Below are 27,522 nucleotides of genomic sequence, written 5' to 3'. Positions count from 1 at the left end.
AAAAAAAAACAAATTGCAAAAACAAACAATATGAAAATGTGAAATTAATTCGGTTAAATCTACGTTTTTTTCGTGTATAAGTCTTGTCATTTGATTTAGCACTCGTGTCGATAAATCAGAAAGAAGTCAGTCAGTCATTCAGTCACTTTAAAATGCCATTGCATATGTTTAACATAAAATTTTTTGTCAATATATAAACTTTAAGAAAGTTGCCTGCATTTGCGCCAAGTATTTAAACAAATTAATTGTAAAGTTTAAGCAAGAATATTCAGCACTTGAACATTAAAATCCAAAGATGATGATTTCATTACAACTGGAATGCATTTCATATATAATGTTTTCTTACTTTTTTTTTGCTCATTGGGCGTTGGCATTATCTTAAATGTATACTTCTATACCTAAGTAAATCAACCAATGCTGAACACTTGATTCTTGATTCAAACTATACGATAATTATCTGTCTTTATGTAAAATTAAACTAAACAAACAAAAACTCAAAAAAAGAAGGAAATTGAAAAGCAATAAAAAGTAAATATATATTTAAATATATATTAAATTTTGTGTATGTGTTTGTGTTTTTGGTTGAATGGAATGGAAATGGAAATCAAAAAGAAGTCTGTGTGTGGTTTTTCCACCATAAAACAAGTTGAAACATTTTTTGTAAATCTTTTCTCACTGTGTTATTTGAAATTCTTGAAGCTACATTTACGCACTTATTGATTTTGCTTCATAATAGTTCAAGAAATCTTTGAGAATAAGGTTTCTGAGCGTACACTTTAACGCAGTCTTCGAGCCATAAAGACATAATTCAAGCATTACTGGATATTAATTACTTACTACAATACATTCAAGTGTGTATGTGAAATATTGCCATGAGTGTGTCATAAGCAACATGCTGCTATTGATCACTCAACATGCTGCGGGCAACATGTTGCCCAACATGAGCGTCAACATTCAAGAAGTTACATAGCTAAGGCAGAAAGTCTCGAGATACGCCTTCAGGAAGCCAAAAGAAAGGAAGTCTTCGAAAAGTTGCCCTAAGATCGGCCCAAGGTAGCCAGAGAAAGCCTTGAAAAAGCCGTAAGGAGTCAAGACAATAACAAATTAAACATTTAAACACACGTTTCTTTAAAATGCGCGCATAATTGCATGAATTAATAAATGTGTTTGTTTGTTTTTTAACAAAAATTGCTGAAGACCGAATCTAAAGGCATTTGCTTCCTGGGATGGGAGACGGGACGGATAAGGTGACCTTGTTGTACGTTAACCTTACGTTAATTCGCGGAATGCGGAAATGTCATTAAGATGAAAGCGAAGAAAATTAAATTACGGCGAATGTGTATAAATGTTTGTACACTTATGTATGTATGTGTATGGATGAATCGAATGAATGTGTGGTTGAAATTTAGTCCCAAAGTTAGTTGCCAAGTTTAGGTGATTGACGTTTACTCGCAAACTCGGCAGAATCTTTTATTTACTACCAATATTAATACAATACAGAAAATGGGTAGCCAATAAGTAGGCAACACTTTTAAAGCAAAATGAATATTAGAATAAAATGTTGAAAGTTCCATTGGAAAATGTACGGAAATCTGCATCAAATCATCTGTGTGGGCACACATTTGAAGCTTTAATTGTAAGAGGATAAATGGCATCCTTGTCCATCATCGTCGCTCTCTTTTGCTCTTTTGACTTGACTGACAGTCATCCGTATTGTCCACACTGACGGCACTTGATTGTCACCATGGATGGAGGCCATCCTGCCAACGAGATGCAAGCCATGGTCCATTGAATTCCACAAATGAGACTCAATGAAATGTGAAAAGCGAAAGAGGCACAACTGCAAAGTGTCTGTCGGTAATAAGCGTAGAACTGAAATGAAATCACAAAAAGTTAAAGCATAAAAGACAATTTCAACGAGCCAAACTTAATTTACTTTTAGCTCTAGGATATACAAGCGATAAATTCGTTTCACCTTCTTCTTCTCCAGATTCTCCTCCTTCTCTCCTTGCCTCATTTCATATGCTTCAATTTTTCATATGCCTGACAAATATGTTTATACAAAAACAGAGCAACAGGCTGCAAGCTCACAAATATATGTACATATATATACAAAATATAGTATATACAAATATATAAAGGGTGTTTTTTGAATTCTTTATATTTGTTTTTTAACTTTCAAACAGATAATTATCACAAAGACTCGAGAAGAAAGACTGAGGCTAAATTTGAAGATGCATTAAAGACTGGGACTTGAAGTTCCGTTCACTTTATTTTAAATTCTTCTTAATGGTCAATTGGTTCCTACGATTTGACAAACAAAGAAATTACCAAATGTTTTCCTTGCTAAGAATTTGTCTGTCTGTTTCTATATCAACTAATTTCTCAGTTTTCGAGCAGTTGCTACAAAACCTCATATTTAAGTTTCAGTCTTATATATGCAGCACACTTGTTGAAATCGAACCGATCGGTTGACTATAACAAATAAAAATCGTTGAAAAGTCAAAAATTCGTTTGAGTGCTGAAAGTTTCAGAGAGAGAGACAAAAGGCATTCCGCTATGAAAGAGAAAGAGAGAGAGAGAGAGAGAGAGGCAGCATGCGGGTTGAATTGAATACATGTGCAGTATGTATGTATGTATGTATGTCTCAAAGATGTTTGCAGTAAACCTCCAACTGAAACACCCTTTATGTACGTGGTCATGCAAAGGCGGCCATTTGCTGCTGTCATGTAGGTGCACTTAACTGCAGCTGTTCGCCGTATCTGCAATATACGAGTTGGCAATGTAGCCATAAATTCCATGACTCCATATGGAATAGTATCCTGGGATCCTTGCTATCCTTTCCTAAATATTGTGTTCTAGGTTCAAAGTATTTCTGCTTTCATACCATTAAAAATCAATGCAACTAGCGAAATCAGAAATTTGTTGACCAAGTCCGCTGACCGAGAAGAAGGCCATTTGAATAAATATTCGGAAATATATTCAGAAATCATGCAATTTCCTGCCTGCCATGAAATGTTCTAACCAAAAACAAAAAAAAAAAAAAAAAAACAACAGAAAAGAAAAGAAAGAAACGAAACGAAATGAAAAGAGAAATTCAATATAAACGCAAATTATTTTTTTGCTCGTCGAGGGAAATATCTGTTTTTTTTTTTTGTCCGTTGCCTTTTTTTTTTTTTTTGAAGCGAACTCTCTGGACTTTGGCTACCTTATGGTAAAGCGGTGTGTCTGTGAGTGTGTATGTGTGTGCTGTGAACGTGTGTGGGTGGGCGTGTCTGTTGCTTGTCTCTCAGCATGCGGAACATTTTATGGACATGGCTTTAAAGTGAGCCCCATTAAAGCTGAAACTGCTTAAAAGGGAAAATATGAGCAAAAAATAAAAAAACTTATTTATATGGGACTAAAGTAGGAAACTTTTATAGAAAGTGCAGCAAGGGATGAAATATAGTGGCATAAGAAGACGGTTTAAGTAAAGCAAGACAAAGCATGGACTGAAATGAATATTCTTGAAAAAGCCACAAATTAACAATCATGGCTCAAATATTTATGGTTCTGGTCTAAAGTTTTGTCATTTTGCTTTAAGCAAAAGATGATAGAATCCCATATACAAGTTCATCTGTACAAAAGTATGAAATTGTCTAACCACTTATGTATGTATGTAAATCTGTATATGCTTGCCACTTATTTATATATTGTTTCAATATATTAACGTAAATTGTAATAACTGGCTGGCTGGCAGGCGGGAGATTAGATGAAATTCATCATACGCCACGTATCCCTAGTATCCTGCTGGGAAACTGAAAAACTTTTCGCACGTTTCCTTCTCATATGCGCCTCTCGCATACCAAATGAGGCCTGCCAATGAGCTTTAGGCTGAAGGCTTGGAACAACGTCGCACTACATCAAGCCAACAACAACAGACCCTCAACCCTCGCAGGCAAAAGTTTTCCGAAAAATCTTTTTGTCGTATATATTCAATTAAATTTAAATAGGTTTGGGCGCCCCAAAAGCAAAATCAAGTTGAAAAAGGGACAAAACATTAGCTAGTTGATTGAAACTAATTATAATTTGGGGCCAAAAAGGACAATTTAAATGGGGGGATTTGTAGGAATACAATAAAACACGTAAGTCCCAAGTCAAACTAAATGCAAAACTAGTTAATAACATTTACAACGATTACAATGCTGAATTTTGGGTTAAATTTTAAAGGATAGCTTTTTTTTTGTCAGTTTGCTGGAAAAAAATATATATTCAAAATGTATGCAAAGTTGTAGTTGCTTCATCTTATTGATATGGGAATCGAATTTCGACTACGAACTCAATGTTGTTAGAAGTAATTTCAACAGTGACGGATCCAGGATTGTGAAATGGGAAACGTTACTCCCTAAAGTATGCAATAAGCCCCCGAATTCTCTAAGCCATATCTCTATTTAGACAATTATTACGATACAAAGCAAATGAAGAGCCTAGATTCTAGATATGTGTGTCCCTGCAGATCCTTTCCAATATAAGTAAAAGGAAAACACAAAGAAATTGAAGAATCGAAACGAAAAAGAATCGCTTTACAAGAATTAAATGAGAATAAGGTCAACCCGACAACTTTTCGCTCTTGTCTTCTTCTCTTTATCCTGCAATCAATGGTAAATGCAACCTGGGGGACTAGCCATTTGTCACTCAGCTGGGAAGGGCGGGTCAGGGGGCACGGGTTACTCATTCAATGAATTCAATCCTGCATATTTAATCGGCTAAACTTTGAACTTTGCCTGCCGTAGAAGGAAAATCAATTTCTGCTTTGCAATTTTTAAACATTCGCCACTAGCAATAGTGAGGACGACAGAGTTAAGCCTAATTACGAAATGTTTCTTAATTAGCGAGCTCAACTTAATTACAGAAACGGCAAGAACAAAAAACAGAAAAAAAAGAACAACAAACTGCAAAGTCAACAACAGCAACAACAACAACAAACGAGTCAGGAGCACAATTAACAGTAGCCAGATGTGAGTGTGTGTGTGTGTGTGAGCGTGTGTGTGTATGCGGCAACAGCTTGTCATTATGTTGGTGCCTAAAAGTATGCTTTAAATTTCTGTTGGTACTTAAAGAAAAAGGTTTCAGCATAAATATTTAATTATTATCACAAATTATATTCCACCCCACACTCAATCTGCTTTGCTTTTAAATAACCAAATTCGCTGACAGAGTTAATTATTTATTATATTGCAACAAACCAAAAAAGGCGGCAAAAAACAATGGAAACGGAAAGCCTTTTGCTGTTTTTCATTTCGGACTTTTCATTTGACTTCCGTATCAGTATTCTTGTTGATTCTGAAAATCAGCCAAACTCAAAGTTATTACAAATTCAAGACCAAGCAAAATAAGTAAAAAAAAGCAAAACTTGGAATAATTTAGAACAATTTTCCCACGGTTTTTTTTTTTTTTTTTTGCAAGCAACCAACAAACAAAATAAAAGAAAGGAAAACGGTATGGAATTTGATTTAGTCCAAGGAGCTGTCCTGACACCCAGAATGAAGTGGCTGGCTGGCTGCCCACTTGCCGGTGGCCACGCTCAAGTTTGCTTTCTTCTTGTATACCCTGCAATCCCATGGCCATGTATGGATTTTTGACATTCCCTTTGTTTTCCATTTTCTCTCACGAACAAATATAAACAGAATATACATATAAGGATGGCTAAAGACAAAACTCCAAAGAACAGTATTAACCAAAGCTCGCAGCGATATCATCACCTGATATCTAGGGTATGGTTAAAGTCAGTTTCAGCTATTTGCTAAACTGCGAGAAAGGTAAACATGTTTTGATTTCAATCGGGTAATGTATTATGCATGCCCACCTACACAAGGACAGAGAGTCAGACAGTTAGATAGGAAGTAACGAAGGAAGGAAGGAAGAAAGGAAGGAAGGAAGGTCGGATGGATGGATGTTAGGACCCAAAGGCGAACAGGCCATTACGAGGTGGCGTTTGCTCTATATATTGGGGAGAAGGCGAAGGGGCAAAAAAGTTGTGCTAGACTCACCTTGACCATGACTGTCAATTACTGTTATCGAGGGATTATTGATGTATATCTCTCATATTTCTCATTCCCGGTTGGTGAGCAACCGATCTCTCTATCTCTCTCTCTCTCTCGCGCTCTCTCTGATTCTCTCTCTTTGTCCATTTTTAACAATTTATGCAAAACCCATTGTTAATTTGTGTGCGTCGTGTGTTTTATGAACTTTGACATTTCAGTTGGTGGCTTTTACATATTTTAAATTGGCTTTTAATGGCCTCAAATGAAGGCTTTAGGCTGACAATTTGAAATACATTAAGCGATGAAAGTTGTAAATGAGCGAATATGAAAACATTGATCAATATTCTTGGAATGTATTAAATTTTGATACTTGAACATATTTACAGTGTTTTTATTTCGAAATATTTAATAAATCCTGATAATTAAGCGGCTAAGTTATCAAATGTATATCAGACAGAAAACTCTGAGAGTGCGAAATAAATCTTGAATAGGATTTTGGAAGAGTAAAGCAGCTGCTCTTCAGTTTAACTCCTTTTCTGGGGTCGATAATACTTTGGAGCCAAGTTAGAAGAATTGAATAATGAACTAACTCCGACCAATTTGAAAATGAATTAAAGCCAGCATCAGCAGCAGCAGCAGCAGCAACATCAGCATCATTGGCATCAGCAAAGTTCATTACGTATACGCCCAGTGTTGTGTCAGTCGGAAATTGCACAAGTCAGCAAACAAAGTGCCAGAGTAGGTATATGCTATAAAGTACTTTATATACATACATATATACATACATTTATATATATATACTTTGCGTTTTGTTTGCCATGGTGTTCTGTGCGTCAACAGAAATTGGAATATTTTCTTACATACATACGTGAGAGGCAGGAAACAACTGTTGACAATATCCTGGCTAAGCAGAAATTAACAAGTGCCAAAGTGGTGTGAAAATCTCACAACGACTTTTCTGCAAATCAAATTCAATTTAAAGGAAATTGAGGTTCAAGTGATAACTAGATATATTCCAGGAGATAACTAATACCAATTGCTTTAGTTGCAGCTAGTAAATTTTATTCCCCTTCACAACAACAACAAAAAAAAAAAAAGAAGAAAGTTAACCAAATAAATGTAAATCTTTTACTTGAGAGAAACGAACAATATAAACTTAAATATTTATTCAACTGTTGCTGTTGCCTTTCATCCTTTTTTGATCCTTTTGCTGTTTTGTTTTTATGTTTTGTTTTTTTTAGCTAATCAGTTTCGTAAAGGAATTAAATTGGCAAATAATTTTAGATTCAATGCAAATTTCATGGTACTATCAAATGATAGTGGCTATCATTTTTGAAATTTCTTTTGGAGAATAATCGTATAATATACATTGTATATATAGAATTCTTAGATCGAGAAATTTTTCATCAATTATAAGTATTCATTATATTGATTTGAAAATGTTTTCTAGTGACTAATTTTTTAATCCTTCAAAGAGTTCTTTAGGCTATGGCTTACAATTTTTACCATGAAGTAAAGACTCTTTTTTTGTTAGAGTATTTGTGTGTGCTTATATGCATAGTTAAGTGTTCCACGAAAATCGTTACCAATTTTGTTTGGGTTTTTTTTTGTTGTTTTTGTTCTTTTATTGGCTTAATAATTGCCTTAAAAAACTTTATATTGATTGATTAATTGATTAAGCCCATAAATGATTGAGAAAAAAAGAAACAAAACCCAAACCCAAACCAAAACCAAAACAAACAAACTTTGCCATAGAAATGTATGCAAAATGTTTCAGTTGATTGGTAGCGAGACAAAATATACAAATAATTACATTTACATATACATATGAACATGCATGCATACATATGTATGTAGAATATTACCCATACGCCACGTGTGTGCGAGTAACGTGAGGAAAGAGTCGCACAATTTGGGCAGAATGAAACAATCGAATCGGATGGAGAAGAGGGAAGCAGGCAAGAGAAGAAGTTGAGAAAACCGGCGAAAAAGGCGCACACAATGTGTGAACCAAAACAAAACAGAGAATTAGAAAGAGTTGGGTTAGGACTAGAGAGAGCGAGAGAGAGCGAACGGCTCACTCCATATCACAAGCGAGCTTACCGTTCTACTCTACTCACTCTCTCTACTTCTCGGTCTCTTTTTCGGTCAAGCAACATTTTGCGTTAGGCAAGGTCGGCAACATGTTGCGCAGCTTGTTGCTGTTGCTGTTGCTGTCATGTTGCCAACTGTGACTCCGTTCAGGCAGCCGCCTGTTGGACATTTCAGTTCAGTTCTGATTAGAACCTTAGCGAGAGCGGTTCTCCCACCATCAGTCGCGACGCGCTCTCACTCATTCACTCTCGCATACTATCTCATTTCGGTAGCGCTGTCACTGGCAACAAGCCGACCAACGGTTTATCGTCATCCACATACAACATCTTCTTCGTCGTCGTCTTCTTCTTCTTCATCATTGCCTACAAATAATTTTTTTTTTTTTTGTTGTTATTATTATTATTATTGTTGTTTCTTTTTTTTTTTTTTTTGTGAATTTCGCGGGCTTATTTAGTGTGTGTTTGTGAATTTATTGTGCCATGTGCCCATTAAACAAATTTCTTATATACATTTCTATCTACATGCATATTGAAATAAATAATTAAGCAAAATATACATATATATATATACATATATATATATATACATCTATATACAACAATTAGGTATAGTATTGTATCTAGTTCACTAAAATGTTAATGTTAATTAGGGCAACAAACACAAAAAAATGTGGGGGAGGGGGGGAAAAACAAAATGAAATAAAAACCGGCGAAAAATAACAACAACAACAGCAACGTAATGTGTGTGTGATTTTTTTTTATTTTGTTTTTCCCATAATCAAGTGTAACTAATTTTTTTTTTATTTCTTGTTTTTTGTTTAGTTCAAATAGCAACATACTAAAAGCGAAAAAAATTAAATTATTGTGTCTAAAAATAAAATAGTAAAAATTTTATTTCACTGTGATAGTGCTAATCGTCTCTGATTTCCGATTTCTGATTTCTATAATTAAAAAATTTTTCATACTTTTTTGTTGTTTTTTATTTCTGTTGTTGGCGTTGCTGTTTGTTTTTGTTTTTTATTGTTGTTGTTTTTTGTTATTAAATTAAATTGGATTTTTGTTTCATATATTCATACATACATACATACATATATATATTATAATGACATAGAAAGGAAAATAGAAAGAGATTGCATGAGTGAGAGAGAGAGAGAGAGAGGGGGAAGAGATCGCTAAGGGAAGGGGGTGGGGGCCGCAGGGAAAAATTAATGTTGGCAGCTGGGGGACAACAGCGACACTTTGCGTCAGTGATGATCGTTTTGTGTGTAACTGTGTGAATCACACACATAGGTGTGTGTGTGTGTGTGTGCGATGAAAGAAATGATACAAAAACAAAAACAAAAAAAAAAAAAAAGCAGCTTCTTGTATAAATTTATTTAGCAGCTACACACACATACATACATACATATGTATGTATGTATATGCATACTTTGTATGAGTAGAAATATGTATGCCAAAGAATTCACCTCATTTGGCGTATACCCTGTAATTTTAACCTTACAGACAATATTCAGTTGATCAATTCTTTTCTCTAAAAACTTCTAAAGACAAAAGTCTTTTTTTTTTAAGTTTTAATCTTGCAAATGAATAGTCAAGGGAATGCTTTAGTCGACTTCACTCTCTCTTAATGTATGTGATTCTCTTTTTTTCTTTTTGGTTTTTTTTTTTTTTTTGACTTTGGTGACTTTGACTTTATTAATATAATTAATTCCTTGGCTGACTCAAAAATTATACAAAATGTATATATTTTTGTCTGCTTTTCTCTCTTTGCTACCATCATTGAAAAATCAACAAGAAACGAGGTTTGTCAATATGTTATAAATATAGTAAATTAGCCGATGGAACAACGTGACGTATGCGCAATTAATAATTGTCAATGGAATGATAGGACAGGGGAAATACTTAAATACAACTTGTTAACGGATCAATCTTTTAAAGTTATTTACTCATTTAGAAAGAAGTAGAAGAAAGTTGGCTACACCTTTCCACTTTCTTGGAATACCAACTTTTTCTATGAGCCTAGTTCCTCAAATACAGATCTAGATCATTATACACCTGGCTTAATCACAGGGCTTACGTTCTTAGTATGGACTTCATACTAAATAAGGGGTTGCGATCTAAGACTAAAGTAAACGTTTTATTGATCGAATTTCACTTCTTTTACCTAGCAGACTGGTTTCTATCTCATAACATTCAGTCCTAGAATCGATTATAGATCTCTTAACAAATTGAGCAGGAGCGAGGATTACAGAATGCAAACCAAAATTGTTTGAAGGCAGCAAGTTCACAATTGTCTTAGATCGAATTGGGTGTTGAAAGGAGACCTGTTAGGCGAGGATCAGGTTGAAATGAAGCACATTTTCAAATTTATTCAAAGAAAGAGTTCAAAGAGTTTTGCTAAGAGCAAACTCTATAGCATTGAATCGATTTGTTAAAATAATGAGGATATACTTTAATTGGGTAGAAAATTTTCCTTCGATTCAAAGTTGAGAGGAAATTTTTATTTTTTTGTTGTTTTTGGCCACATGAATAAGTGTCGACATTTTTGACTTGACCTTAACCATTAGAGTTTGTTTCTTTATATATGTATGTATAAGTGTGCAATGTGTGTGTGTGTGTGTGTGTGTGTGTGTGTGTGTGTGTGTGTGTGTGTGTTTTGGTGTTGCCTTTTATCTATCCAGTTGACGGGGTGGTCGGTGGCCGAACGGAGGGGGCGATCGTTTTGCCAAATGTTTGGCTTTAAATAAATCAAGTGATAAAAGTGTTCTCACTGATTTCGTTTTGGCATTAATAAATTAACGCCCACACTTAACATTTTTCATTTTTCAGTTTCGCTTCAGCTTTTTGTTTTTGTTGTTGCTTTTATTTTCATTTTCATTTTTTGTTTCTTTATCTTTATGGCACATAAAGAATCAGCGCCAAAATGTTGCAATTGATAAGGCCATCCAAGTGTAAAGGGGTGTGGTAAATAGGGGATGAGGAAGGGGGGATGGGGAAGGGGACTTTCAAATTGGGAGCGCCGCTTTGAAGTCGCTGCTGGCGATAAAATATTTAGTGGAAATTGAAGACCCCAATAGGCTTTAAAATGAGACAAATTATATTTATTTTGTTTGTTTTATGTTTTTTTTTTTTTTTTTTTTTTTTTTTTTTTGAGGGATAGGTTCGATTGTTAATATTTACACATTGATTGGTGTTTTAGGGTGATTTTTTTTTGGGAAATTAATGAAATGTTTTACTTTATCAATAGTGAGTAATATTTTCCATTAACTGATTGAATCGGCTAGACTAGAGAGATCCCTTATCTTGTAGATTTTATAAATATTATATAGAATTTTGCAGTCAGCCGCATTGATAAGCATACGAATGAGTCATTTCATTCATCTTTTGAAGTGTTCTCCAACTTGAGTATACCCTTTAATTTACCTTAATTGGATGGATGATTTCTACATCGTTGTCAAAGGGTAACCAGCAACTTGTTCTTCCTCTTTTGTGACAATCTTTGAAAGAAAACATTAACTTTCTGATCAAATTTTATCTTAGAAATTGACTACTCTTTGTTTTTGCAGGACTCTTCAGGATCTTCCTGTAGTTATCTGTTCAAGTACTTTAGAACTATTTATATAGTTGTTGTTCTTTATATTGTTGTTGTTTCTGTTATAATGATGTTCATGAACAATCATCTCGTTTCTCTCTGTACTTTATATATGTATATAATGTTATACAAATTGTTGTATATAGACAAAGTTTTTATTTATACATATATTTCTTTCTCGTTTGAATTTAATTAAATTTGCACATTTGTGTTAAATTTCAGACTCACACACACACACACACACACACATGTACGTATAAGTGATAATGCACATGTGTGTGTATTAGTCTCTTTGGGTGTATGCCCCCCATGTGTCAACCTAGACGCCTAATCAAACAGCAACAACAATGACAAGCCGGGCGACAGCAGCCAAACTCAAAAAAAAAAAAAAAAAATACATTAGGTCACAAGAGTCGACATTGTTCATATCCTATGCCAAGTATGAGTAATGGAATTCGTTACTCTCAAGTTTGTTTTTGGTCTCTGGGAGAATTTCACAAGTTCATCAAATTGATGGAGCCGGCAATTTCCAACTTCAATACGTTCACGTTCATGACGTGCAATTCAAGTGCAGTTCGAATAAATGGAGAGCTGTCAATCCCCAGTCTCTACAGGGTATGAGAACCCTAATAGAGGGAGACAGGGAGAGGGAGACAGGGAGACTGAGAGCGGCAGATCTAGAATATATATAATAAACATCTGTAGCAGCAATAACAACAAACACAACAAGAATAAAACAAATTTTAAATAAAATTAAGCTGTGCGCCCCAAAAAAAAAAATTTATTTTTATGCGACCGCCAAAGAAAAAACCAAACATAAAAGAAACGAGAAGAAAAACCACCCATTGTGTATGTGTGTGTGTGCGTGTGTGTGTATGTGTGTGGGCGTCTGACAAACATATAAAACAATGCATGTTTTAATTGCTTTTAATTAAACGTAATTATAAGGCTAATTTACATGATGCTCTCTGGACTCCCCAGTCTCATTTTGTTGCCTCTCTTTGGGACTCTCTCTCTCTCTCCCGCTGTCTCACTCTCTCGCTTGGATGGCGGATGAAAATGATTAGATTGTAATTATATGTGAAAATCACAAATCACATCACATTGCCTAGTAATTAGTTCTAATCAAGACTAGTCTCAAATTGAGGCATTTGGCAACAATTTTCTAGGAAAATGAAATCAAACAATGTTTGAAAGGAAATGTATTTTGTTTCGGGCTATTAAATTTCCATTTTAAACATTTCGTTGATGGTTTTCCGTTTCCGTTAACCAAACTTGTAATTAAATAAGACTTGAATAAATATGTAAAATATTAAAGTTTAATGCTTCAACTTTAAATTAAGGCAGAGAATGGTTTAGAGAAAGAGAAGAATGATTGTGATTAACTAAGGAAATGGAGTAACTATTTGTTAATGAAAAGCTACACACTGATTGCATTTATTGGAGGTAAATAATTTCCTATACTTGACATAGGACTAAATGTGTTTGAACCTTTCCCCTAACAGGAATGGAAGCCATTTGTCTTAGGGGTTCCTCTTCCTGTTGTGGGCCTGTCTATCTGTCTCCTTCTCTCGCTGTCTCACTGTCTGTCTGCCTCTCTAAATGGTTGAGCATTGTGTTCAAAAAAAGGGTCACAAATGGTTAATGTTAATAAATATTTACAATTTTAATTTGAATGTGCTCAAAGTCAGTGCGATAAAATATTTCTATTGATTTATTATTGACTTTTGCTAGCTATTAAAAATGATGTACATACATTTACATATGTACATATGTATGTATGTATGTACATATGTGCATATTTTTAGAATTTGTAGTTTTCAGAATATTGTTAATATGCGCTTATTTGTGCTCATTTGTGAAATCCTACTAGATTTGTTGCACACCTTTTCACACTTTGTCAAAATCATCGATCTTACAACATTTTTCAACGCCAGCCAATTTGATTTATAGTCAGTCATAACTGAAAGGCCATCGCCATGTCGTCCAAGCCGTCAGAGATCTGTAGACCCAAAGTTGGCAATTGCGTTTGTCCAACACAATTTGCACAAATCTTTGGGCGTATTTTCTTGGCCCACTCCACACACAGAAAAAATGGGCGCGAAATTAGATTTTATGGCAAATCGGGTTCGGGTCTTGCACATTGCACAAATTTTTCACATTTTGACACAAAAACAAAATCAAGTAAAATTTTTAAATGAATTGCCTTGTATATCAATTAAAAAACAATTGTTATAAGAAAAAAAACCTTACTAGTCGATAAAGAGATACTCTACTATATAGATTGATATAATGGTCTGATCCGACTGAATCAACTGAGTACCAGCATCTTAGCACTGTGAAGGTCTAAAGAGACTAAGACTAAGAATTTCTCGACTTTAGATGGCTGGCGATGCTATAGTTACCCTCCATTTGCAAGGGTATCAATGAGAATTTCTACTGAGATTTCACAAATTTTCGTAAACACTGTGAGTCAAATGATTTATGTAAGGGAAAATAACAATGATAACAAAAAAGTGCGACATTTAACAGGCATCAAAAGTAAAACGAAAACCTTGTCATTATCTCTTACCTAAATGTTCAGAGAGATGTTCTGTTCATCTGTCTCCGAGTAAGTTGTCCAACATACCCAACAAACGCACACACACACACACAAAATTATGGCCTGAATGAAGGGTATGAGAAAAGAAAAACCAAATAAAGCGACCGGCATTGGTATTTAATTTTGTTTCTTTTCGCTTTTGTTTATTTCTTTTTTCTTAATTACCTGTTGTTCTTTGCTTAGCTTTTTGGTTTTTATTTTTAGATTAACGTTTTTGATGTTTTTCGCAGATTTTATGGCCCTGAGGCGTAGAGGATTTGGGGGCGGGGATGTGGGTTGTGGGGTAAAATGTATGCAAGCTGGATGCCTATTGGATAGGCAAGGTAATAAAAGCGCTTAACACATGTTTCAAACATTTCGACCCAGAGCAATAAATATGCAATTGAAATTGCGAAAATGCCACCACCCCACACCCCACACCACACACCCCCGTGCCATTGCCAGCTTCTTCATTCTTCATATCCTATCATTGTCAATGTGAGATAAAGAAATGCATTGCAAAGATCAAGGTCATTGCTCGGAAAAACATTTTCACTGTTAGATAAATATGCTTTGAATGTCAGAGGAATTTATTCTTAGATTCCTAGAATTTCAAGCATTCACAGAAGATTCTTACAATTTCAAGATCCAGAGAGAGAGAGAGATAGAGAGAGAGAGATAGATAGAGTAAGAGAGACAGAGTTTCAATCGTTTTTCTGCACTTGTTGGCTTTAATATTTGTTAGAGATCTGAGGTTCTTACATTTGCATTTGAAATGACAATTTGTTTGATTTCACCTAGTGCACCTAACTGTGCTAATCAATTGAATTAAATAACATTTTCAAAAGCAAGTTAGTTGCGCGGAAGTCACGCTCTTTTGGCCAAGGCAATAGATTGTGTGTGGTGGTACGTGTCTAAAACCGAAACCACAACACACCAAGTCCAAAAACTACCCATACCTAACGCACTTGCTGACGCGCCCACCAGAGCGCCCATTCCACCCTCCTTAGACTGAAAGTGAGTTGGAAACAGGACCGAATTTGTTGGACCTTTTAAAACTTTAGGATCATTATGAATATTTAGAGCTAAGGATAATGACTTTTAGCTCTGCTTATAGCATTTTTAAGGGGATATCCATTTCAGATCCAACAATTAAATGATTTGTAGTTCCCTCCTTTTGTTCGAATCCGCTCCTGTTTAACACTATTATACCCTTGCAAAAAGGGTATATTAATTTTGGTCAGAAGTGTGCAACGCATAGAACGAAGCATCTCCGACCATACAAAGTATATATATTCTTGATCAGCACGACGAGACGAGTTCAACTAGCCATGTCCGTCCGTCCGTCCGTCCGTCCGTCCGTCCGTCCGTCCGTCCGTCCGTCCGTCCGTCCGTCTGGATCAACGCAAACTCCTCCTAGACCGTAAGAGCTACAGAGCTGAAATTTTGCACGTAGGCTTGTATATACTGCAGGCGTTGTATATCTCGGATTCAGCCGGATCGGACCACTATATCATATAGCTCCCATACAAACCCCAAAGTCACGAACAGTGACTTTTCTCAATAACTTCGTTATTTTCTATGCTATTGTCGTAAAACTTAATATTAGAGAGTTTACTACGCCTATAAGCGACTATGCCAAATTTGATCAAGATCGGGTGACTATATAATATAGCTCCCATACAAACGGCCAAGTCACGAACAGTGACTTTCTCAATACCTTCGTTATTTTCTGAGCTATTGTCGTGAAACTTAATATTAGAGAGTTTACTACGCCTATAAGCGACTATGCCAAATTTGATCAAGATCAGGTGACTATATCATATAGCTCCCATAGGAACGATTGGTCGAAAACAGTGACTTTTGTAAATAACTTCGTTACTTTTAACGCGATTGCTTTTAATTTAAACATTTCTTAATTTAATATATATGTTAATGACTGTGCCGAATTTGATAAAGATCGGGTGACTATATCATATAGCTCCCATAGGAACGATCGGTGGAAAACAGTGACTTTGATCAATATCTTCGTTATTTCCTATGATTGTAGGCCTTTCTTTCTCAAGCTTAAGCCTTTTTAGATAAAACGTTCTTCCACATTGATGGCTAATAGGTAAGGAAAGAGTTACCAAAAAAAGTTGCAAGGGTATACAAACTTTGACGCGGTCGAAGTTAGCCCCGGCCCTCTGGTTCAAATTGGAATGGCTGCCATAAAGATTTCCTCTTAATGAATCAGCATTCATACGCACATTGAAAATCATAGGGAAAACTTTATACACTTAACGCCCCCCAAAAGCCCCCCTCTCTCGCACAAAACTCCAACAACTTGCCACACCTCTCCACGCCCCGCACCATCATCAAGCTCTTGAGTTCCTTTTTTTTTTTTTTGCCAACAAAAAATTAGTTAGCTATTGAAAAGTTTTACCCACTCACAAAAAAAAAACCACAAAAATTGTTAACTTTCGTTGATTGCAATGGCAACAACAGAGTGCACCATGCAATATGCAACAAGCAACATGCAACATCTTGTAGCAGCAGCGGTAGACGCAACAGAAGCATGCACTCAATTTAATTGCATTGCCAACTTGAAGAGTGCAATTCCTGGCGAGAATCATCCAAAACGACTGGGCGAAGGAGCCAAAGGGGGGCATGTGTTTTTCTTTCTTTTCTTGTTGTCCTTGTTGTTGTATCGCCAATAAACAAGAGTTTGGCAGGCAATTAAAAAAGTTAAAAGCCAAAGAGACCATTGGCAATGTCTTTCCATTTGGTCTTGAATTCGATTTGTGTTCATGTGGGGTTTATTTCTCTCACTCTCCTTCTCCTCTTCAGCTGTGGTAAATAGTTATTATCTTTACGCAATAATACTTACAGAAAATTGCTAAAAATTTCCTTGTAATATCACACATATGAAAGTTTTATACAAGATAAACACATTCATAAGAAATGAGATGCTCAAGTTGAAATATGAGACGAGCTTTTGGTGGGTTTTTCTTTTTTTTTTTTTTTTTTTTTTTTTTTATCAAAATGCACAACACCCCCAAGGCAAAAACAGGATGGAGAACTTGAAATTAAGGTGACGTCCTTTATGTACCCTGTACAACAAAAATGTCATCGACATTTTACATGAAACTTCAACTCGACCAGTTTATTACGTAGAGGAGGATTTGTTTCATTCATTGTTGAAGCATTTTAAAAGTTTTTCTATTTCATTTTCTTTTGCCATCCTTTTGTTTCTCTTAAGGATATACAATCTGTTATCTGTTTTATCTAATATCTCAGCTGAAAAAACATTATTTAGTGTAAATTCCTTTATTTATATAACCTTTTAGGTAAATTTGTTGTTTTTGGCCACCTTTTTGATTGATATCAAACCTTTTTGTTTGCTGCAAGGTTTTATTCCGTTGGATATACATATAAATTGTGAAGGAAGTCAAGCATGAAATGAAATTTATGATTCTTCGAGTTTTCTGACTGCTACACTTCATATTTAAATAGAAACATCTCATCTTAGCCCATTAGGATATAATCATACGAAAATAGATCCTGAGAATTTTAAAAACGTCAACTTTTTTGATGAAAAAAACTTAAGCCTATAGTCAAGCCAAGACTTATATTGAAAATCGCTGATCCTATGACTTTACTTCTTCACTTTTTTATGGGAAAAGGAAAATATAACTCTGTATATGACATTATAGAATCTATTATTCTATTATTCGTAAACTGCTTTCAAGTTCATATGAACTTAACTTTCTTCTGACTAACTTTAGCCTTATTTAGGTATTTATATAGGGTATCTATAGGGGGTAGATAAAAGTTTTGTGTTGCTTTGGCGGCTCCCCAACTGTGTGTGTGTGTGTGTGTATAAGTGTATGAGTGTAAGTGTGTTGGCAAAAGCCATAAACACAGGCGTAATCATTAATCATGCGCGATCAAAGTCAAAGATACACAGACACACACACACACAGAGAGAGAGAGACACACTCACACACATTCATTTATTCAATCAACTGAATGAGTGTTTGGGGAACTCGGGGCAACGCAATCAATTTCAAACAAGAAGCGTTAAAAAGAATGCAAGGTTCTTTAAGCAAATATTTATTGTATTGAAACATTTTATTTTCACAGAGAAAGAGAAAGAGAAACAGAGAGAGCAATGGGGTGGAAGGGTAACGAAAGATATGGCAATATAGCCTGCGGCCAGCCATTAGATAACTTTTTTTTTTTTTTGCTGTTTTTTGTTTTTTTTTTTTCGTCACTTTTTATTGATGGAAATAAATTAGTAAAAATGTGCAACTTTCAAATTGCAATAACCGCAACAACAACATAGAGCAAAACTAATAAAAAATGAAATGAAACGAATCGACTAAATTGTTGCTTTCTCAAAAAAGATCAGTCCGAAATTTATGAATGCCAATTAACTGGCGTCATTTTTGCTTCGTTTTTGTTGTGTTTGTTTGTTTCTTTCCATTGCCATTTTTCTCCTTCTCATTTCTGTCTTTTGTTGCTACATTCGCTTAATGATAATTATATGATAATAACTGGACTAAAAATTAATGATAATTGGTCAACGTTTTGTTGTGGTTCTATGTTTGGCTGTTTTTGTTTTTGATTTGATCTCGGCCAACAACAGATGCTATACATTAGATTACGCATACGCCACATGGTCTGGCGGGAGAAAACTGCATACGAAATGCAGATAATTTATGCGTTTGTTTACGTTCGCAATGTGCAGTGGGCAGAAAATTCAATATATTTACTATTCCAATGTGAATTTGAATTGATTTTGAATACGATTCTGAACTTAACATTTTTGTGCTGCCTGTAAACTCGTAATATTACTCGTAAGATTGACTTTTATAATCAGAATCAGAGCTCACAAGACTTTTCAAAGGGCGTTGAGAAACTTTTCCACCCGTCGGGTCCGATCCGTAATAACTTTACGCCGTAAAGAAAAATACATGAGTATGCAAATTCTCGCATCTCGCTTACTTTGACCATGATCCTCAAAACATAATTTACCTTATCTCTTAGCTTATCTCTTATCCAGCTCGTGTTTATTTTAAGGTAGTGGAAAAATAAAGAAAAAAAATCACCACAAAGACACACTTTTTCAATGACTAAACCAATTGTGAATTATAACCTAATCAAATGAAAGATCACAAAGGAAAAGGAAGCTAATCCCCAGATAGATATTTTGGATGGTGGATAATTTGAGTGAAAATTGTTTTAAATAAATTAAATTAAATATTTAATTTCGCATTCTTCGTTGCTGTGGTTATTAAATTGCTGTAACGTTTAAGTTAGTTGCATGCTTCATGGTGGGCTGCGCGTTTTTTTTTTTTTTCATACATATTTGTTTTCATTCCATTCCGAGCTCTCTAAACTGAGGTAAATGCCGCAGCGGCGGCGCCTCCGGTCATTGTGGTGCGGTGTAAACAAAACAAAGCAAAAAACCAACAAAAAAACAAAACAAAAAAATATATAATACAAAATACAACAAATATAAAACAAGAAAAGAAGAGAAAAAAAAATTTAAAATAAAAAGAAAACACGAACCAGCCAGTGAGCAAAGCCAAACAAAACAATACAAAAAGAGGCTGAATAACAATGCCCCACTCTTAGTATCTATGTATGTGTGTGTGTGTGTGTGGTGTGTGTGTATGTGTGTGGCTGGGCCTGTGGCTCGGCCTTTGCCTCGCTGCCCCAGTGCACTGCATATTTATTTATGAGTAGTTTTTGGCGAGTTTTTCCTTTACCCTTCCTCGATTAAAGCGCATTGACTATTAGACTTAATAGTTAGCTCAGGAAAGGTTTTGCATTGAGTAAGATACAGTTCAAGTCACTGGCTAAGTATATTCCTTTTATATAACTATCGTCTGTTTATTATAAATCCAGCAAAATAGAAACGAATATATAAAAAAAAATCACAAATTGTTTGTAAAGGAAGCGACAATTGGATAAGTCCTTTATTACTACTTATGATAAATTCTTCTTCCTTTCATATCGGTAAAGGCCTTGAGCCTTGCTGTGACAATTAGAGGCAACCTGTTTTCCTCCCTCTAGTTAGGCGTTGTTTATAGACTGATAATGAAATGTTAAACGCAATTCTAACTAAACTCTATATAGAATTGAGTGTATACAACAGTCTGTACGACTCAAAAGTTTCTTTCACACTTTACGCTGTTTGTGTGTAGAGGTCAAACGCGTGGCCGCCTTTCCCTCCGTTTTGCTGTTTGAATTTGCGAACGAATCTACAAGTGGCGGTCGCTCCGTCAGCTGTTGATACAAAGCCTTAGGTCGGATATTATTGTGGAATATAAAATATGATTATCAACTACACACACACATATGTATGAACATGCCTACACACATACTACATATGTATATATATATATATATATTTGTTGTTTGTTTTGTTGATTATATATATATATATAAATTCTGTTTTTATTTTGTTTATTATAAATTTCATTCGTTTCCCGTTTTTACTTTCAAATATTTACATTCTTATTACCATATAAAATTTTGTGTTTAGAATATTGACAAATATTTATTCATATTTGGTTATATTAGCATGTGGAAAGTTGTTTTTTATTTAGGATGTGACAAGAGTCCTTGAAGTGTCATCGTCGTCGTCATCACTCATACGACATGTGGGCCATTTGTTCGTTCTTTTTCATCATGTATTTTGCTGTTTGCTGATTCTTTTAAGTTTATTTAACTTGGGCATTACTGGGAACAACTAAGATCTCCAGTTTGTTGATTGGATCGTTTAAAATTTTGCGAAAAATTGTTTATTTCTAACCTCTCGATGGAAATGATTGGAAACGTTCACATTTTGTTTAAAAAGACCTGTTAGTCGGGATGTTGCCTTATGGCAATAGCAACTACAAATAGTTTAAATAGTTTCCAAGGATATCTCACATATACTGGTCATTAGAACACAGCTTTTTAGCTAATCGCAGTTCAGTACGTAGCAAGATACTTTAGATGTTTTGCTTTACCCAATTTTTATCAGATCTTAATGGGAAATTCGATTAAAAAAAAGTGCTTCAGTATAAATGAGCTTTCCCTCCACTGTATTCTTCAATATCACGCATACGCAGTGGTGTGGCAAGCATTTTGTTTTATCATCAATGGTACAATATTCGCCATTTTTTTTAGGCACGCTTCAATTGAATGGCAAGAAAATGTATGTACATATATAGTATTACTTAACCATTTGACACAATTTAACTTTTTTTGAAAGAGAGAGAGAGGGAGAGATACAGAGAGAAAGTAAATCAACAAGGCCAAAGTCAAAGTGAAATCTGTAGCTAAAGTGTAAGTAAAAAAGATGCAACTTTAAGTAAAGGGAAAAACAACTAGAACAACAAAACGAAGAAAGTAAACTTTTTACTCGTTTGTATGTGTCTATGACATGCCTGCAGGATATTTGAGATGCTCGCATCACATGCCAACATTTGAAGGTAAAACTTTTGGGGCATGGCTTTCGAATCCTTTTCTACATTATATATTATTTCGTATGTACAAAAGATTTGACATTCTTTACCTAGGATTAGTGGATTTTGAGATCAACAAGTTGAAGTGTTTTGCGTCTTAGACTCAAAAGAGATAGGCGATTCTTAAAAGTTTTTTTAAAAGTATTTTTTCGGCATTGTTTTTTGAATTTAGCATGTTTTGAGTTAAAGTCTCAGATTCGGTTTAGTTTAGTGTGGTTGATGTCTAATACTTATTTTTGTCACCATCAAAAAGTTGTCTTTTTATGTAATTTCTTTGCCACGCCTTCTCACGTTTTTTTTCTCCTTCTTTTGTGTGTGTCTGTAGAGACGCCTCGTTGCTTTTGCTCAAGTGTTTTAGTGCAAAAAACTTTTCTAATTGCTGCAAAGACACTTTTACTTTAAGTGTGTGGGCGGGGAAGGGAGGCCACTGCAAAGACAAGACACGAGAAGAGAGCTAGAGTCCAACACAAATTCCATCCCATGCCATTCCACCCCCTTCCCAAGCTAAACCCAACTGAACTCAACCGAAAACGAAATGTTAAAGTTCAAATTCTTTAACAAAACTCTGCGAAATTCAACATCTTTCTAGCAACAGTAAACTAGTATAACTTCTTGACACTTTTGTTATTTTCTGCCACAGTTAACTTCTCGTCAATTGTATGTATGAAAATATATGTACATATATAAAGTTTACATTTACAATTGATACATTTATTTAGACTTGAGACAAAATTACAAAGTGTTGGCCAAAGTTTCATCGGAAATCTTTTGAAGCACAAACACTTTGATTTTACAGATGTTCTTAGAATTTTTCACTTAATTAAGTTTCAAATTGTCTTTCTACGAAAATGAGGGATATCTTTATTTTGGTGGTTTTTAATTGTTAAGCTTAGATTTACAACCTGTTGAATTCATTTTCGTTGATGTAAATATTTAGATTCAGGAAAGTCGAGATTTCATCTCTGAAACTGGGTAAATGAAATGCAGCATAAATTTTGTAATAATTGAATAAAGAAAAACTCGAATGGAGAAAATGTTATGCAAAGCTGTAAACCAAAATCGTTTTCTTTGGCTTTTTCGTTTCTTTTTTGCAGTGGCAAGAATAATAACAACAAGAACAAGTACGCTAACAACGACAACGGCAACAAGTGTTAGGACCTCCATTATCCCAACCATTCACACTGCTCTAGGCTGGCGCAGTCAATCAGCGGCAGCTGGCGGCGCACAGCATGGTAAAACACAATGCGGAAATTGTGAAAACGGAAAATGGCACCAATACGACGGCGGCAACGACGGCAACGACGCCGATGACGGTAGTAAAAGCCAGCGGAAATGCAGTGCAACCGATGAAAATGACAGCAACAACGAAAAAAATGATGGACGCATTGTCGGCGGCATCGTTGGACGATTTGAGTGAACATGAAAATGGCACAACGGGTAAGTGTGAAAAACGTTTCTAAATTTCATATACATACATATATTTCTTTTGCTCTGAGTGGGAAATGGAGGTGGTGTGGGGGGTGGAAGACGAAGAAAGAGAAGGCAGAGCTATGGACACGGGGGGAATGGCTAAAAGACAAGCTTGTTCAAATCAAATTAGTCTCATAAAGTGAGCAAAGAATCTTGAGCCAGAGGCAAAGTTCTATTTAGCTGTTTACTGGTTGCCTTGGCTGGCCTTTAAAACGAGAGAGAGAGTCAGAGAGAGAGAGAGATAGGGAGGAGAAAAAAAATTAAATTACAAGTTTCTTTACCACCAAGCACAGACCAAGCACCAAGTGGATGAGTGGGTGAGTGGCTAATGGTGGCTGGTGGTGGCTGATGTAACCAAACATCCAGGCTTAATTTGGGCTTGTCACGATAACATCGGGCCACACCCCTTATTTCCTTTTAGCTTTTGACCTGTCGCGCTTGTTGTTTTAATTAAATTTACCTTGGCCACGGTAGGGTTTAATCATAATTATGTTGATAATAATGTTTTAGTTTTTATTTCTATATACTTTTTGAGATAAGTCCAATTGTTGTCTTGGTTAACTTTTGTTAACTTTCTGTCCAAATTGAGTTTTCAACACATTTAAATTATGAACAAGAACAAAGACTCATTCAAATTGTTGTTATTTTGAGCTTTCGCTAAAATTTACGACAAAAGTTCGTATACTCTCTTAAGATTGAATTTCGGTTTTTTCTTAATTTTGTTTAACCATAAAAATTGATGAAAAAGTTTTGCCTGGCCACTACGTGACATTGGGCAATTGGGAATGGAAATTGGTAGCAGGAATAGGAAAATGCCAAACGGAGGCAGAGAAGCAACACAAAAACCATTTATCTAAGAATCAAGTCAAAAGGCATTTTTTTGTTTTAGTTTTTCTTTCTTGAGTTTGCTTTTATGCTTTATTTGGTTTGCAAATTAGATTTTTGGCCAAGTTCATAGGGCCAAGTTTAGATGAATGTTATAGGGATGCCAATTAAACACATCAACAATAGCCTACTGGCGCCATCTAGTGACTAAATGATTGGTAAGCCTCACAGACTTTCTCTTTAGAGTAATTAGCTAGCAAAATTGTTGAAATTCTTTGAACAATTTGACAAAAAATATTTGTTTTAATTAAGCTATAAATATATTCGGGAAAATACTTAAAATACCTCTTTTTGAGCCAGCATTAAGGTTGACATTTATTGTTAGAATATAACCCAGAAAAAATAAACACATACATATTTATATATATCAATAAAAAATAATAAACTGACAAATATTTGGCAGACAGCCAATGCCCAAGGGTAGATGGTGGAAATTGGAAAAACCACAGAAGCAAAAAAGAAAAGAAGAAAGAAAAAGGCAACCTGTTGCCCAATGCCCCCCACTCTGTATACCCCCCAAACCTTCCGACTTTCAACAACAGTAACAAGAGTAAAAATATCCGTATTTTGCCTAACTCCGATAATATAATGATTTAAACATGAGTTTCCATTGTCGTTGCTTCGGGTGGTTGATGGTGCTTGTGGTTGTGGCTTTGGCTGAGGCTGTGGCTGTGGCTGTGGCTGGGAGTGGTTTGCATTTTTTTGGGTGGCTACCGAATGGACAAGCCTTGTAGCCTTTTGGGTATTTTATTTCCTCTGAGAAGGATATGAAATAGAGCGAGAGAGAGTGAGAGAGAGGCAAGTATAAAATGTATGCCAAGGCATGTTTATTGATTACCAGTTTCGTTGTATTGAAATAAAATCAAAATTTAAAATCAAAATCAAAATCGAAAGGCAAAAAAAGCTAAACTTATTTATACAGATTTCGATAAAAAGATATAGTATATATATTTTTAAATACAAAACCTTTCCTCTGTGTGTGCATTTGGCTTATTAAAGAGTATTGAATAGAGCCCTCAAAAGGTTCCTTATGTCTTCCACGTGCTATTTAGTTTATGGTCTGATTTTATTGATTTCTCCAAAATTATTAGCTCATCATTGGAACATCAACGGGCAACAGCAGCCACAGCAGCATCATCAGCACTTGTTCCTCGTCATTTTTGTGCAAAGCTGTCAGTTGGTCTTGACATCTCTGACACTTGCTGTTGGGCCATGGGCGGAGGGCGGGACCCCTGTTGAACTTCATCAGTAAGTTTAACGAATGAACCGTGTCCTTTTCATACGTTTATCCACTCAGAACCTTTTTTTCTTTCTTAAGTTAAAAGTTGTTTTTAACCCTTATGGCCTTTCGATTAATTCTCAATACTTTTGAGCAATTGAAAAGACTTGTTCTTATACGATAAGTTATAGAAACTAGTTCCAAAGCAGTTATACTTAGTTCGTTTTCTTTTCCAACTTTCTAATGTTGATTTACACGAAAAAGAAGTTTGTAATCAAAAATCTGGTTAAAGGGCAATCAATATGAAAAAGGCTTTCAAACCTTATTATAGCTTACCAATCCCCAAAGAAATCAGAGGAAAAAATGCCATACGGATAAAAATTTGCTTGACATTAAATAGAAATTTTATGCCAAAAGTTGATCTACGACAATATTCACATTTTGCGTTTTTTGCATAATTTCAATTTAAGCAATTTATATTATAGCCTCATTATCATTTGCCAAACACACACACACACATGGAGAATGCGAGAGGGAGAGTGACAACGTGAGAGTTGCTGGGGGAGCCAGACGTGTTTTCCTGCAGCATGTGTGTGCCACATGATGCTTTGACTTCTCATTAAGATGCTAATGAAATTAAAATGGAAAATTGAGTCAACGATATTAACACTCTCGTCGAAGAGGAGCATCCTCTAACTTTACACCTGCTGTTGTTGCCTTCCCTTTCCCACATAATGGAGCGTTATCATCTTCAGATATAAAGCAATCAAATACAATGTTTATGTTGACTTTACAATTCGTTATTCTTGCCCAAATATAGGATATCGATTTAATGGATATAAGCATATTCAATCGCTTAACAATATCCACATATTTGCTGTGAAATCCAATAATATCAATAATTATTTAGTTCCACAGAAGCTAGAGGGTATCAAAAATTGTCATAGAAACTTTTCCAGCAACATTTCTGCTAAATGTTGCCAATGTTGCTATGTTGCTAGACAGCCATGTTGCTAAGCAGCCAATGTTGCCGTTGGGAGCAATGCTAATTTGTTTCCACACAATTGCTTCTTGGTTCGACTATAAATTATCGCATAACACTTTGTGGGCAAAGAGATAGAGAAAATGTACCAGTGTATGTATATTCCAAATTTAATTACTATTGCATTACTAAATGTAACAAATGTAATGGTTAATACTAAAATTCAATTTAACTTTAGCTAATGCAACTTATTTTATTTCTTGTCAAGTACTTTCACGGCATGGAATTCTAGGTGGATGGCCCAATTCATAATAAAACGAATAGACAACGAACAGGGCATAGAGGTCCAATACTGAAAATATAAATCAAAATAGATTACCATATGGAAATCATTTGGTTTAGGTTAAGTTATCCTACAAAATGATAATACAATAATTAACGCATAGAGTAGAATATTAACTATGCTGGTCACAAATGGATTTTTTGCCATTATGTTAAATATAATGTAGTACGCGATCATATGAATTAGGAACAAAACACACCAAATCCATAAAGCTGATTTCATCGTCTAAATGGAGCAGGAGAAAGAAGGGAGAATTGATTAAAAAGTTTGTTTTTCTTTTCCTCCAGCTACAAAAGTTTTACTCAATTACCGTCAATGTTGTTACCAATAGAAAAATAGCGGCTATAACCATCAGACTTGTGTGAAAGATATTGAACCATTTCAAAAATGCATTCGTATCGTATGCTAAGACATGAAGAACATGGATGTAAATTATAATTTCTATGGGTTTTCTTTCGATTTTTAACTACTTACTTACTCTTTGAGAAGTGAACCTCATCGGCAATTGTGGCAGCATTTATTAATCCAATCAATATCGTATAGAAGGAAATTAGGATGCAACCACAATATAACGAAAGGCAGAAGCAACATCGTCGCAAAACGAACATAATATATACATATATAATTTTCGTTTCAAATCCAATGACATTAAACGACAAAGCAAATTTCACTTAAATTTTGGAGACAAACTAACTAATAATAATAACAACAACTACTATGTAACTGTATCTTAGTCTTACAATCGGCCCTAAAATCTATCTTTATATGTTTCTTTGTGTGTGTGTGTGTGTGGAGTTCAACCTTGCGGGTCACTCAAGTCCTTAAACTTGGC

The 27,522-nt window shown here is 35.0% G+C and overlaps 2 protein-coding genes across 4 annotated transcripts in view; one reads left to right on the top strand and one right to left on the bottom strand.

Annotated features, from left to right (window-relative positions):
* The first annotated feature begins 8,314 nt into the window (after positions 1–8,314).
* Positions 8,315–27,522, top strand: part of Ac76E (adenylate cyclase type 2 Ac76E) — a 42,479-nt gene continuing 23,271 nt past the window's right edge. For 2 of the 3 annotated variants that reach the window (XM_068292392.1, XM_068292393.1), the window contains exons 1-2: positions 8,315–8,722; positions 22,886–23,228. In XM_068292392.1, the coding sequence (XP_068148493.1) occupies positions 23,021–23,228 (208 nt within the window). In that variant the 5' untranslated portion in view covers positions 8,315–8,722; positions 22,886–23,020. The remainder of the gene's footprint in view (positions 8,723–22,885; positions 23,229–27,522) is intronic. The other variant, XM_068292390.1, reaches the window with a different exon arrangement.
* LOC137579371 (uncharacterized) lies at positions 26,500–27,301 on the bottom strand. Its single transcript, XM_068293111.1, has 4 exons — positions 27,169–27,301; positions 27,001–27,095; positions 26,765–26,915; positions 26,500–26,699 (listed from the first exon to the last, which is right to left on the bottom strand). Exons 1-4 carry the CDS (start codon positions 27,296–27,298, stop codon positions 26,611–26,613), a joined length of 465 nt encoding a protein of 154 aa, XP_068149212.1. The 5' UTR covers positions 27,299–27,301; the 3' UTR covers positions 26,500–26,610.

This window comes from Drosophila tropicalis, unplaced genomic scaffold, assembly GCF_018151085.1.
Source record: "Drosophila tropicalis isolate 14030-0801.00 unplaced genomic scaffold, ASM1815108v1 contig_694, whole genome shotgun sequence".
Classification (NCBI taxonomy): domain Eukaryota; kingdom Metazoa; phylum Arthropoda; class Insecta; order Diptera; family Drosophilidae; genus Drosophila; species Drosophila tropicalis.
This window is presented reverse-complemented; position numbering and strand designations above follow the sequence as displayed.